The sequence below is a fragment of the Cloeon dipterum genome, chromosome 2, assembly GCF_949628265.1.
Source record: "Cloeon dipterum chromosome 2, ieCloDipt1.1, whole genome shotgun sequence".
Taxonomy (NCBI): domain Eukaryota; kingdom Metazoa; phylum Arthropoda; class Insecta; order Ephemeroptera; family Baetidae; genus Cloeon; species Cloeon dipterum.
The window spans coordinates 13,781,273-13,794,972 of NC_088787.1; the positions used below are offsets into that span (position 1 = coordinate 13,781,273).

Sequence of the window (13,700 nt, forward strand, 5' to 3'; positions counted from 1 at the left end):
TTGCGATAGTCAGTTCTTTGGTTCTGCTGAGTGTCTTTTTCGCACCCTGGTGGCTAGTTAATGACGGTCATCATCCAAATGAAACCTTCCAACGACTTGGTATGTGTGCAAGTGTTTAACCCTCAAAATCATTTGAAATCTTCGGTTAGGCCTTTGGACGGCCTGCTTCAAGGACGCCAACGTATCGCACACTGAATCCAGCACTCAATGCTCGTGGATCTTCAACGAGGATGATCTTTCAAATCATAATATCACGATACCGGGTAAATTTTTACTTTTTAGCGATAAGACGCTTTTACGTTGTTTTCGGCTCTAAAAATAATGTTTGTGCGTCGTTAATTTTTATATAGACATCTCAGGTAGTAAACATAATTAAAATTTCAGCCTTCTTCACCGTCACCCAGACGCTTGTTACCCTCTGTGTTGCATTTTTGATACTTATAAGTTTGCCGGCATTGACGCGCTTTTTTTACGTTCATGAAGGTGCAAGATCCAAGATCAATTTACTCTTCGTCATCTCAGGATGCTTGAGCTTTTCAGGTATGATTAATTACAATCTGTTTCATCCCCATCTACTGTTTCTAAGTTAAATTATTAATTTGATGTAAATTTTCAGACTAGTTTAATAATAGATTTTATTTATTTCAGCTCTTTGCGGTACTGCAGCAATAATTGTTTTTGGTGCGTATAGTACGGAGCAGCAGTGGGTGCCAAACATTGAGCACAAAAACATAGGCACAGCATACTATACTGCAGTTATTTGTATTTTCTTTGAATGGATTGCCTCTCTTCTTGTGTACTTGAAATTTTTGGAAGAGCGAGGCAAAAACAGAAATGACCATTTTACCTTAATAGATGCAACCGATTTTTCTGTTTACACCTTATAATGTGTGCACTCAACACCTAATCAATTTTGGTTGCGCTGGACTACGTGCATAACAGTTGTGAAATTAATTTCAAAACTTTAGTAAAACTCAAATATTGCGGTGATTTTTAACGTATCCAAAAAATTTTTATGTGAACAAAAAAACTCAACATTCTATATTAAATAAATAAAATTTCGGTGTTTAAACCTCATAGGTCATCTGCTCATCAAAATGAAAAGAAATCCAAAAGTTTTGATTCTACATTCACTTTCTAAAAAAAAATACTCAAATTTGTTTCCGTGCATGTTCTATCTGATATTTTAGTTCCCCCCCCCCCCAACCGTTAATCGATAATTTAATGACGCTATCAGGAATCGAATTATAGAAGAACTTGGCAGCTAAAGCTGCTTTAAATAGGATATAAAAACATTTCTCAGTCGCGAGTCGTGAAGCAAATAAGAAATTGGTATTAAGTGAATTATATTTTATTTTGACATATTACAATTAACTTTATAGATTCTAAAATTGAGTTTATTGTGGATCAGAAGGGTGGCTATCTATGTCCCACATATCCCCACACATACAAGCATTAACAACGAAAATACGTACTAAATTTCTTTTTAAAGAGGATTTTATAAAGCTGTTTATTCTCACAATTTGTCAAAGTACATTCATGTTATCACAGGTCAGTTTACAAATAGGATTGATACTCCAAAATCCTGGAATTCCTGGTTACAATTGTTGAAAAAATTGTTCATCGATCAGCTGCTTACTGCATTCAAAAACAATAATTCAAATACTTTTCGACTGTCGCCCTGGGTCGATCCACTTCAATTAGTAGAGAATGAGATGCATCATTACAATTATACGCCATTGCCTTGGTTAATTATTCACTTTCATCATGAAGATTGCTATTGATTTATAGCGAGCTTCATTGTGTAAAATTTGTTGAATAATTAATAGTGTGTGGTCGGCAACGCATTGGCCCGTCCACACAAGAGGCTTTTTCCCCGAGCGGCACACGACGGCGCGGCGCCGCTGCCGCACGCCACCTATTTCGCTGCTCAGGCACCACAGAACCAAACAAATTCCAGCCCAGAGGAGCCCGTCGCTCTCACACTGCCCAGCCCCAAAAGTCCCTAAAAATGGGCTACCGGGAGAAAAACATGCTCATTGCGAGTTGCTTGCTGCTCTTTTGCTTTTTTCTCGTGGTGATCGCCTTTTCTACGCCCTGCTGGTTGGAAAATGACGGAGAGCTTCCGGACGCCACCTTCCAACGGATTGGTATGTCTACATCTTGTTAGGCGTGGCTCCAACACAAAAGCGTCCACAACAGGTGGTTCCAGGCTGATTTTTTTATCTTTTTTACAGGACTCTGGCAAGTTTGCTTCAAGAACTTTGAAGAGCCGCACCATTGGTACGACACCAAGTTCACTGGCTGCTGGTGGGTCTTTGAGGAAGAGTACTACATCATTCACGACTTCTTGCTGCCGTGTATGGATTTTGAATTTTCGCTATAGATACAATTTTCTCGTTACTGTTTAATCAGATCTCATTCATGTTAGATTACACAAAATTGAAATATTTTATCTTATACTAAATTTATAATATTCGATCTCTTTTCCAGCATTCTTTGTAACGACCCAGACGTTCTTCACTTTCTGCCTTGTAGCCCTGCTTATCTGTTTGCTCTTTTTGGCACGCTACGTCTGCATTGATGACGATGACCCAAACATGGCTACTTTGCTGTTTATTGTCTCGGGATTTTCAGGCTTTTCAGGTAACCCCTTTTTTATTTACTCTGCTGACCGTTTAACGAGCGATGTGATATCAAACAGACTCTTAAAATAATTCATGTTTCAGCATTCTGCGGTACCATATCAGTGGTGATCTTTGGCGCTTATGGAGACAGTCGGTACTGGATGCCTCATTGGGAACACAATTACATTGGGTGGTCCTACGCGCTGGCAGTTATCAGCATTCTTCTAATGTGGATTGCCACGGCTCAAATTTTCGCAGAGGCCAGGGTTCACCGTGCCAAAGACAGGCGCGAAAGGCAAAGAAGGGCTGCGTATGGACTTGGCTAAATAGGTTTAAAAACCCTTTCCGCCGCCATTCCTTTTTTATCTTATATTTTTAGTAAAATCGAATCTCAGTTTTTACTACAGGAATCTTTGATATAGAATCTGATATTATTTCTGGTCAGTTTGAAAACGCATTTGTTGAATTCCCACTGAATAACTGACCATTATAAAATTTTATAATCTCATCACAAAAGATCGCAACATTAACTCAATGTTAAGCTCTAAAATTGTATATATAATTTCTTTATTGTATTTGCAACACTTAAGGTTAAGGCTGGGAGATGCAACACTTGTTTATTAATCATTGCAAGTGCATGAATTTTATTCAAGCGGCTACTCTGTGACCTAAATCCGTCCATTGTTGGTTTCATTGTCAGAGTCTGGCTGGCAGTATTTTCCCACGCCATTGCAATTTCGAATTTTGATGCAAATTCACAAAAATAATATATTGAAGTAGTTTGTTGAGCCATTTTCGGCCTAAACTGGCTATGGGCAGTTTTATTTTAGATATTAAACACACGTCCATGTGAAATAGTCAGATAAAAACCATTTGATCATGTTTGATGATTATTTTTGACTTGAAATAACATTTGTAATGATATTGACCAGAAGTGGCACACGAGCTATGAACTGATACGCAATTTACCCGTCCAAATCGTTGAAGGAGACACCTATTCATAAATGATTTTGTATGCACTAATGTACATCTGACAAAAATAAAATATTCTTGGAAAGAATAAAAAAACTACTCTCGTTTTCATTTGAATCTTTTTATGACGAAATGATATAATTTTAATCTAAATGACTCAGTGACCCATTAAAACTCGACTCTGTTGCCTCAGACAATTACGCCAGGACTTCACATCATTTTACCCACGTTTGTGGGAAAAGTTAATTCCCACCGGTGGCGAACATTTCTGCAAAATTAGCAAGCGCAGCACGCGAGACGCTGTAACTTAAGCGTCGCATGGTCGGATCGATGGGAGAGGCAACCTTCTGCTACCTGAGCAACCTGAGCGGCCCTGCTACGAGCCTACCCGCCGTGTCTACCTAATTAAAATAACTGGCATATGTTCCACGGAGGCGCTGCGGTTCGTGACTCACTCAAACGAACCAAACACAACGACAGGGCGTGCACCTGCTATTCTCAAATTTGAGCTGCCTTATTTTTATCAAAACTGCCCCACATCGGAAGGAATAGCGGTGCGAGCTTTTCCGCGTCGATAAGGCGAAGTAATCAGCAAAAGTGGAGAGACAGGTGAAAATCTACCGGGCACCTCCCGCGAAGGTGAGTCTTACAATTTGCACCTCAACCAGGGCTGTGTGTTTGTCGAGCGGAACCTCTCGCACAAAGAGACCTTTTGACACCCAAGCAATTAATACATTGCCCCGAAATATGGCGCTTCCGAAGCTCAGAGTACGTAAAACATCAGTCTGCTCGGCGCTTTGTTTCAGTGAGCACCAAGTTCAATCGTAAGAAAAGACAAAAGGGAGGCGCGGTTCTCGCAAACGGGCGCACCCAACAGGTTTGAGCAAAAAGCATTCAGCATTTGCAGCCAGATTTTGGTGCTTCATTAGGTTTTAATTTGCAAGGCTTCTTAATTTAATTTTCGGGGTGACACTTTTAAGCTTTTTATTTTAATTTGCATTCTTGCATTTTACTGCTTATTCATGGTTATTTTATTTTCTAACTTCTAACAATCGCATTCACCACACACAAGACGTTATCTTGCGCCAATTCCTGCTTAACATTTGCATCTTAATAATATTTATTTTACTCTATGGCATTGAAACCAGTCTTGTCTCAGCATTTCTCGCGTCAGAATATACATTCGTAATACGTATTTATTCATTATTAACTTTTGGTGACATCAGGTAATCAAGATCAGCTTTCTGGAAATATACAAATCTTTAAATCCTTTCATAAAAAATGGCTTCGTTTTTTGTGCTTTGTAGGGGTGGCAATTTTTATTTTGATCAATCTAATTGAATTTTTCTTTCTGTTACTTGAAGGCAGCGATGGTGGCTAAAAAGCGAAGCCTCGCGGGTAACTGCGCCCTGGCAGTGTTTGCACTGACTTTCATTTGCGTCTTCGTGGCATTCTGCTCGCCCAGTTGGATTGTCAGCGACTACCGCATCACAGGAGCGCGTCTGGAGAGGTTCGGCTTGTGGGCCCATTGCTTCAGGTCACTACCTGACCCCACCGACGAATACCAGAGACGGTTTTTCGTTGGATGCCGCTGGATCTACGATCCTTTTACCACTGGATATGACAAGATTAGAGGATTCCTTTTGCCTCGTAAGAAGGAAAAACATAACGAGATGTTCTTAAACAATAATCCACTCTCTTTACAGCTTTCATAATCGCTACACAGTTTTTCTACACGGTGGCATTTATTTTGACGCTGATCGCCTTTGGACTCTGCTTGTTGTACTCCTTGTGTTGTGGACCTGATCAGTCAAGATACGTGCAGCTAGTACGAGCAATAGGGCTAGTCTTACTGTCGGCAGGTAATAACCCATATTAGCGAAAAATGATGAAAGTTCGTTGGATTTATTGAAATTTCTATTAAGTGTGTTTTAAAATAATTTTTCATATCGCTAGTTAACAAAAATGAGGTTAGCTATAAAGAGCATTTTTTTAAATATTTATCAGTTTGGTTGTTTTTAGTCATTTATATAGAATCTCTATCAAATGTAAAATAATGTATGTGATATCACTTACAACTCCATTTAAAGCATATATCCCGTCGATATTTAATAAAACAATTTTCCATTGCAGGATTGTGTGCTGCAATAGCGGTTGTGGTGTTCGCAAGTTTGGCCAACCGGCAGGGCTGGATGCCCGGACACCGCAACAACTTCTTTGGCTGGTCATTTGCACTTGCTGTGGCTGGTGTTTTCGCCTCAATTGTGGCTGGAACCTTGTTTATTATTGAGACACACATCCAGCAAAGGAAGGCTCGCGACATGAAAGACTCACAGGCGAGGTTCAGCATAGAAGAGACCAAGGCGTAAAACGTGGCCATGATCTGATCCTTAATTAGCGAAATGACTGATTATGGAAAACAACAATGTTTGCACAATGTTAACGCACCCGTCCAAGCAATCCAATACGACTTTTTAAGACCTTAGTCTTAATAGTACCTCACAAATCAATAAGAGTTAAAATGTCATTAGATCTGCAATCATGAGATCTTCATAAATATAAGAGTTTCAACTCATAATGTCAGTTCTGGAAATCAAAATAGCTCAACAAACGAAATATTTGATTGAACAGTATTTTTTATCACTTTTTATATTATTTTTATACTTTTCCTCATTCCGATTACACTGCGTGGTATACTCAATAAGTTCAAAAATCAAGCTGAGTTGAAGCTTCGCGTCATAAAATAGATAAGTGTTCATTTTCATCTTTTTTTGTTTCTTAGGTTTCACAATGCTATGAATAGAGAGAAAGTTTGTGTAAGGAATAGTTTCGTTTAAAAATGTTTAAGTATAATACAAATGACCTACTTTTGAGTGCTTATATATTTGTTTAAAATGGAGGACAAAGCCTTTTTGTTCCTGATGTAGGAAAAAGGTACAAAAGCGTTCCTTCTTTGAAATTTACTCATCCGTCCAATATAGTGATTCAATGTGAAAGCGTCAGCGTGAAAAACCACCTGACTTGATTTAGTCTACCAATCAATACTATTTTTGTGCAACTATTTTGAAAATGTTTCAGAGAAACCGTCCAATTTTTTTGTTATTATACTAACACTATATTACAAAATTTTTCAGGAGGTTAAGTTCGATTTTGCGATAGTTGATGGAACATTATATTTTAATTGTTCAACGTGTATTGAAGCAATAATAATGTTTTGTATTAAATTGAAAATAAATATTTAAATTATATGTAGCATATGAAGTTTTTATTTTCTGAAGTGTGAATCAGAGTCATCTCAGTTCATGCATTGGCAAACAGGATTTTGCAGTATCAATCCCCTTTCATACGTTTGCAGCGTGTGCCGTGTGCCATTTTCCTCTATGGAGAGGTGAAATCGAGGGGGATATTTATAATTTTAACGGACGTTGTCTCATCGCCTGAGCTCACGGACTGAAAAATTGGCTGAATTTTCTTATATAACCCTGAGTGCGACACAAGCTACATTTTCAGCTCATTCGTAAAACTGTTTATATGGCTATTTGACTGATGGACTGGCAAAGGAGCAAAAAATTTACAATTATTTGTTGATTCTGTAAAAGCGATTTGCTCTTTTTGGATGCATTTTCAAACATTCTTTTTCACAATTTACTCTTTTACTGTTGGATTTCAGTAAGGCAATGTCGATCTTCTTTCACAAAACACTTTTTTTAATTCCGCTTTAGTCTGTGGAAAAGAGTTGAAATTTAATATTTAATTAACATTCAATATTATAGCAGATCGCATGTATGGAAATTGGATAGTGAAATTAATTGTGTCGTTGGGGAGCACGCAGCACTCTCTCTTGTTTACTATGCTTAATATGTGAGGACCAAATTAATTAAAGCGCTTCAAAGGTGAGTAATCCTGGGCTTGGGCAAGCAGAAGGTGTAGAGCTGCGAGCGAGAGCACACATCGCGCCGTTCGTTCCCTCCGCGCATCGACAACAGCGCCGGTCGCGGCGCATTATTCAATCCAGCGGCCAAGCCCCAGCCCGAACCCTGTGAAGGCGTTGAAAACAACAAGCGCTTCGTCCCGCGGCCAATATTAGGCAAAAAATTCACTGAAGTCCGGGCCGATTTCGATTTCCAGGTCCGAAAAACCGAGGCCCCGAATCCAACATGAGTGACAACGCGAGTAGCAACAAGCAGGAGTACCCAAAGGCCTCAGGTATGTGGCGCCGAATAAGGGCGTCGACCCAACGCACTTGTCACCTTTATTTGTTTACATACACGCATTGCCATATATGTCCGATTGATTTCACTCGTAAACTTATTTTGGACTTTATGTATTCGCAGATTTCATGGTCTACGGGGGCCTCTTGGCCTACTTTGCGGGGCTCCTGCTACTCATCTCCTTCGCCAGGTGTGTAATGTCAACCCAAGTGGCTATTTATGAAATTTCTAGCCCAGCGGAGCGGTAACTGGCATTTCTATTGTCCCTTTGTTAATGTTTTCAGCCCGTACTGGCTCCAGAGCTTTGAAGAGACCTTCAGCTCTTTCAAGAACATGGGCCTCTGGGAATACTGTTTCGACCAGTTCCGCTTTCCCAACTATCAATTCGACCACCTCTTTGATGGCTGCAATTGGATCTTCAGCCACGAACTGTACTTGATTCGAGAGTGGCTTGTACCCGGTAATATTTTAAATGAATTGATTTTTTTTAAAAAATAATAAAATAAAATAAACGTTTAAAGATGCTAATTTTTCTGTTGAAATTAAAAGCAGCATCTAATTTCAACTGAAAATTTTTGATATCTTTATGTGCTACCGCCGTTATTGGCATCTAACAGCAATTAAAAATTAAAATAAATTTGATTTGAAACTTGAAGCCACTTATATTCTTCTTTTGTAGGTGGTCTTAAATTTTCTGTAAATTTTAACAGCTATGCTCCAGGACCATAAGGTCAAACATTAAGGGATTTAAATTAATTTATTTTGCTGTCGTCTGAACCATTTGTAACTTATTTTCTTAAAATTCAGACTTCGCAAACACCAGCAGATCACATTTATTTATTTGACGTTGGTTTGAACAAAATTTGAATTAAAAAAACACCAGTGGTGCATTTTTACGCATTACAAAACTGGCAAGCCTTATTAAATAAAGAAAAATAATCAAAAATTTAAATTTAGGTTGGCTGATGGTTGTCCAGACCTGCGTGACTTTTGCTCTGATCTTTTCAATGATATCCCAAATCTTGATTGCGGGCATCGTTTGTCGCTACCCTCTGCGCTTCGTTCTCGAGTATGAATGGCTGCTCTCTGGGATTTGCTTCATCGGCCAGGTTTCTTGCGGTAAATCACACTAAACGTTTTCCATTTAATACTTAGGATTTATTTTACATTGCAGCATTTTTCCTCTTTTTGGCGGTGTCGGTCTTTGGCGCCGAAGCTTATCGTAAGGATTGGATGATGTACCCGCAGTACAACTACATCTCTTGGTCATTCGGCCTGTGCGTTTGCTCCATGTTCTTCCACCTCTTTGCCGCAGTAGCAATTTACTTTGTAAGTTTAAAAGATTACTGGCTATGGTTTAATTTGTGATCTAATGAGATCATGCTCAAAATGTTGGCGTTGTCCACGACAGGGAGAGTGCTCCTGGCTATACAAACTTTGGCTAAGATTTCAAATCTATGCCAGAACACAAAATTTTATTTTGCAAAAAAAAATCTTTACAGAAAATTTGCAAAAAAAACTTTTATACCTTTAATTGAGAGACTCTCTAAAAATTGGGCAAAAAATTAAAATTTCCCAGGTGGGGATTTAAATTTTGAGAAAGTCAGTTTGAAGGCTTGTCAAGGGGCGAGCACTAATTTTGTTTCCTTGTTGTAAAATCACGATTTATTTCACAATTTAGGTAAATTGCCTCATAACTCAAAAACAGTTGGATAAATTTTAACAAGAGGGATCAAAATCAAGCGAAAAAATAATTTTATTTTTCGAGAAATGTGGCCTTATTTGATATTATTTAACTTTCTCCGTTCCTGACTTGATTATTGCACACTGTAGAGATAAACCGTTGCTAAATTCCACAAAAAGTTAACTTAATGAACTACATAGTACAATGCAAAATGATCTTAATTGTTGGCCTGAAATTTTCAGAAAGCTTCTCACTTTAAATTTTCCTTTTTTATCATTTTTTTAATGAAAACTTAAGTTGCTGAGATGTTTTTCAATAGCATTAAAGAAAATATTCTTGCAATGCTTGTTGTTTGCACATATATTTTTCCCATTTTTTAACAGATAAGCCAGATAAGCTACATATTATTATTTTTTTGTGGTGCCACCAATAAGCTAACAAAATTTTCAAATTATTTCCAGGACACCCGGAATCTGTATGAAAACCGAGAGCAGTCAAACAGCCTTGTGATGCAGATGTACCCGACCCAGAGGGCCCACATGACGCACCATATGGGAGTGCCTTTGTACCCGTCCCAAAGCAGCCACGGAGGTTACCTGTAGTGTTCCGATTTTCCCAGCTTAAGAATCTCCATGACCAACTGCAGGCACAATTTTTATTCGCACAAGCTGGCAGCTGGTTTTATTTTATCTGAAGCACTGCGGAAAAGCATTCCAATTATTCTAATGATCCTCAGAGTTACTACTACGAAAAGGATCCGTCCAGTAGTTGATAAATGTTGACTTTAGTTTTTATCTTAGCAACATTCTTTCTTATGTTTGATTTCTTTTTCCAATTAAATTGGCGTAGTTTTTTCATTTTGAATTATAGATCTTTGGTTCATGATAGAAGTTATTAATCAGAATCAAAATGTTGGCATCACTTTTGTGTTGTCAGATTAGTATAAAAATGGCCTACTTTGTTGATTGATATTGAAGAAATTCATGTTGTGCAAACGACAGCATTTTTAAGTAGGGTTTGCGACTGCCTCTGTAGGTATAGAGTGAAATTAGCATAAACCCAAATTCCCAAATATTTTATAATATCAGGGTTCCCCCAAAGCAGTGAATAAATAAATAATGAACGCATTCTCTCTCTCTCTCTTTGCTCCTAAGAGTGCGTATGTAATCATGCACAAAATTGGATGTAAATAACTCTAGTGCCTCATGAATAAATTCATGTGTTTGGAATTTGTGAAACAGGGTTAGCAAGACTTATATAAATACAAACACGCCTTTGGTAAGGGGATCTGTAATCTGATAACGTCCCTCCACCGCAGCCTCGACTAATCTAATTCAAATTAGGCTTGCAAATGCGTACAAAATTGTAATGCGCACGAACTGTAATGTGTGCAATGAATTAACTTTTACCATGGAGCAAAAACACGCGTGAAAGCGAGAGAACATAACAGAACTTTATTAAATGTACGTGAAATGGCAAAGAAAAATAAAGCAAAAAAATTAATCGGGACCTTGGCTGCCTTTTAATCGAGAACTATGATATGCATTAACCTTGACCCAAAGCCGCCCGTTTCTATTAAACAAAAAATAACAATCTGATAGCCGTGACCAGGCCGGACGGCAGCGTGTGATAATCACAAAGGGGCTTAATAGAGATCACCTAAAAATGCACGGCGGCTCTCATGAAATTATGGCCTCCACTCCACGCAGCCAGAGTTATTCAGGTATCATCAAATAAACGGGATTGCGTGACCCGTAATCTCGGCCTGCCATCGCAAATGTGATCTACGGCACCCGGGCTTACGTGTTAAAGTCCATCTCCGGCTGTCCGGCTATAAGCGATCGATTTCGCAGCAAAAAAGGTTAAAGGTCTCTACCTTAATGAAGGGGCGTCCTCTGTCGTCTCGCAGGCGTGATTTCGCTACATCATCATCATCGTCCTTCATCTCTCAGCCGATCAACAAACAAACGAGCCGCAAAAACGCTCCAGTGCATGGTTCCGCGACATTCCATCGAGGATGTTGTAGCACTTTGCCAAGAAACACTCGAGAAAAAGCACACACCGTGCCAAAACGCATAAAACACACAGCTCAGTTTGCACTAGACTTGTAAACAAATGCACATATGATTTTGAACTGATCTCAAGGTCAAGGTCGACTGTGTCTAGCTGGTAAAATGCACTGAATTAAGAAGATGATCGCAGCGTGGTCGCTTGTTCTAACTCGCATCGCAGGAAGGGGAGGAATATTCGAGCATTACTTCTTTTATCTTCTAGGAGAGAAAAAGGGCCTATGCAACATGTTTCTCTCCAGCGACCTGCAGGTTGCCTAACCCATGTTTCAGATAATTTTAAATTGAAAAAGGTAGAAGCTAAAAATATGTCCTAGGTTGGCTGTTTAAATTGTTGAGAAAATCGGCTCAAAAGTTTGATAGCTAATTAATAAGCCGCAAGCATCAATAATTGTCTCCTTGTTAGAAATCATGAATTTTTTGCCAGAAGGGAAATTAGCTTAATTTATAATTCGCAGCCCATTGGATAGATCACGTCGAGAGGCATCGAAATCAAGCGAAAATTCACTGACAAACAGTTTAATTCGTCTGGAGAAATTTGGAAAAATATGAAATTTAACTGTTCCTTGGTTCTTATTTCATTATTGCGCATAGTAGAGATAAGCTGTTGCGAAATTTCACACAAAATAAAAAATAAACGCAATAAACTACTTTGATATAGTCAAAACTGCAAAACTTTCTCAATTGTTGGCCCGTAAAGCTCTCCATTTTATAAACAATTTTAGTTTGGACTATAATAATCCCTGTTTCATTCACAATAAAAAACAATACAGTAGTTATGAGTTGCATTGTCTGATATTTTACGAAAAATATTTGAACCAACACAATTAAAAAGTTTTAAAACCAGCAGAAAATCCACAAATTATAATAAAACTTAAAAGCATCTCGCATGACCGCCTTTTGTTCAAACTGCGCCACTTCGGCATCCAGGGTAACATTTTGGTGTGGACAGAACAATCGAAATAGTGCGAAACCAATTAATTTGTGATCTGAAGTGGTGAGAAATCGGAGCAGCGCGACGGGCCCTCGGGCTGCACGAGTTTTCCTTTCATGTCGTTATACAAAGGAATTACCTCAGGTCTGAATTAAAATTGTGTCTGGTTTCGCAAGGTACTCAAAATTTTTAAATTGTTTGATGTCTACATATAATGAGCGATTATTAATGATTAGCATAAGGTTTCGCGAGTGATCTGGATGAGTGATTTTTTTCACTGTTATTTGGGTCATTACTACTAGTTCGCCATAGAGATAAGCCTTTTTCTCTCTCCATGAGATTTAATTTTCTATTAATTTTTATGATTTGTATTTGGAGGAAAATAAATTAATTGGATGTATTTTCTAGAGCTCTACAAATCATAGCACAAAGTTGTCAAGCATATAATTTCTCATTGGCTCTCAACAAAAATGAAATACACTGACGTGTGCTGCTTTTCATTGCTTGATCGTTGTGTATTATTCAGATTAAATATTGATTGGTATAGTGGCATATACAAATGAAAGAAAGTCAGCTCTGTCACACGAAACGTGCAAGAAGTGGAGCAACAAAAACACGACGTTTGGCTCTCCCTCTGCAGCAAACGAATGATGACTCGAGACGAATTGACTGCTCAGGCCACGTCTCCACTAATACATTTCACTAAAATTGCTGGCATCGCTGACCACAGCAGCTCATGGATCCACTTGTTCTATTGCTATTCAAAATCTGCTACTCTCACTGTTGCCTCGGCCAAGATTTGCGTGGACAGAATGGAACAAATAATATATGCCCCAAACAACGCGGCCACTGATCTTGTTGCTATCTGTTATCAGGTAAATTAAAACCAGGGGTATGATTAATAATTGTCGCATTTATTCTTGCCAGGTATCTATCATGGCTTTGGCTGGTGCATCGATTTTTGCTCATTACACGTCCAAGAATTATCATTCAATTCTTGGGGCATTGGATGAAATCGCACAAGTAGACAAAGAGGCTTACCTTTATGACATTCGCAGAAAGTGTCGCAATGTTCTTTGCGTAGCAATCCCGCTCATGTTTGTTTTGTTTCTCGAAGAGTTCTTCGGTTGGGGTGTGGATATTACGATAGTCACAAATTATTTTGTTAACCTTTACGGACAATTGATGGACGTTAGAATGCTC

At 38.5% G+C, this 13,700-nt stretch overlaps 3 protein-coding genes across 5 annotated transcripts; all 3 read left to right on the forward strand.

Moving 5' to 3' along the window:
• Positions 1–1,888: 1,888 nt before the first annotated feature.
• Positions 1,889–3,695, forward strand: kune (kune-kune). Its single transcript, XM_065477798.1, has 4 exons — positions 1,889–2,150; positions 2,238–2,360; positions 2,494–2,646; positions 2,730–3,695. Exons 1-4 carry the CDS (start codon positions 2,012–2,014, stop codon positions 2,951–2,953), a joined length of 639 nt encoding a protein of 212 aa, XP_065333870.1. The 5' UTR covers positions 1,889–2,011; the 3' UTR covers positions 2,954–3,695.
• A 336-nt stretch (positions 3,696–4,031) lies between these two features.
• Positions 4,032–6,851, forward strand: sinu (sinuous). 3 transcript variants are annotated; one of them, XM_065477796.1, is made up of 5 exons: positions 4,032–4,238; positions 4,406–4,476; positions 4,964–5,249; positions 5,306–5,461; positions 5,733–6,851. In XM_065477796.1, exons 3-5 carry the CDS (start codon positions 4,970–4,972, stop codon positions 5,966–5,968), a joined length of 672 nt encoding a protein of 223 aa, XP_065333868.1. In that variant the 5' UTR covers positions 4,032–4,238; positions 4,406–4,476; positions 4,964–4,969; the 3' UTR covers positions 5,969–6,851. The 3 variants fall into 3 exon arrangements, with proteins under 3 accessions (XP_065333868.1, XP_065333869.1, XP_065333866.1); XM_065477797.1 differs by lacking the exon at positions 4,406–4,476; XM_065477794.1 differs by lacking the exons at positions 4,032–4,238; positions 4,406–4,476 and adding an exon at positions 4,269–4,367.
• Positions 6,852–7,527: 676 nt separating this feature from the next.
• On the forward strand, positions 7,528–11,003 carry pck (Claudin superfamily protein pickel). The gene is made up of 6 exons (XM_065479335.1): positions 7,528–7,805; positions 7,934–8,000; positions 8,095–8,270; positions 8,768–8,929; positions 8,985–9,139; positions 9,956–11,003. The coding sequence occupies exons 1-6, from the start codon at positions 7,757–7,759 to the stop codon at positions 10,094–10,096; spliced, it is 750 nt and encodes a 249-aa protein (XP_065335407.1). The 5' UTR covers positions 7,528–7,756; the 3' UTR covers positions 10,097–11,003.
• Positions 11,004–13,700: the final 2,697 nt, after the last annotated feature.

Excerpts from the sequence above, each read along its gene's own strand:
- kune (XM_065477798.1), top strand. The coding sequence starts at position 2,012 with ATGGGCTACCGGGAGAAAAACATGCTCATTGCGAGTTGCTTGCTGCTC. Across the intron at positions 2,361-2,493 it reads TCACGACTTCTTGCTGCCGT|CATTCTTTGTAACGACCCAG; the intron begins GTATGGATTTTG and ends TCTCTTTTCCAG. Across the intron at positions 2,647-2,729 it reads GGGATTTTCAGGCTTTTCAG|CATTCTGCGGTACCATATCA; the intron begins GTAACCCCTTTT and ends TTCATGTTTCAG.
- sinu (XM_065477794.1), top strand. The coding sequence starts at position 4,347 with ATGGCGCTTCCGAAGCTCAGA. Across the intron at positions 4,368-4,963 it reads TGGCGCTTCCGAAGCTCAGA|GCAGCGATGGTGGCTAAAAA; the intron begins GTACGTAAAACA and ends TGTTACTTGAAG. Across the intron at positions 5,250-5,305 it reads TAGAGGATTCCTTTTGCCTC|CTTTCATAATCGCTACACAG; the intron begins GTAAGAAGGAAA and ends CTCTCTTTACAG.
- pck (XM_065479335.1), top strand. The coding sequence starts at position 7,757 with ATGAGTGACAACGCGAGTAGCAACAAGCAGGAGTACCCAAAGGCCTCA. Across the intron at positions 8,001-8,094 it reads CTACTCATCTCCTTCGCCAG|CCCGTACTGGCTCCAGAGCT; the intron begins GTGTGTAATGTC and ends TAATGTTTTCAG. Across the intron at positions 8,271-8,767 it reads TCGAGAGTGGCTTGTACCCG|GTTGGCTGATGGTTGTCCAG; the intron begins GTAATATTTTAA and ends ATTTAAATTTAG.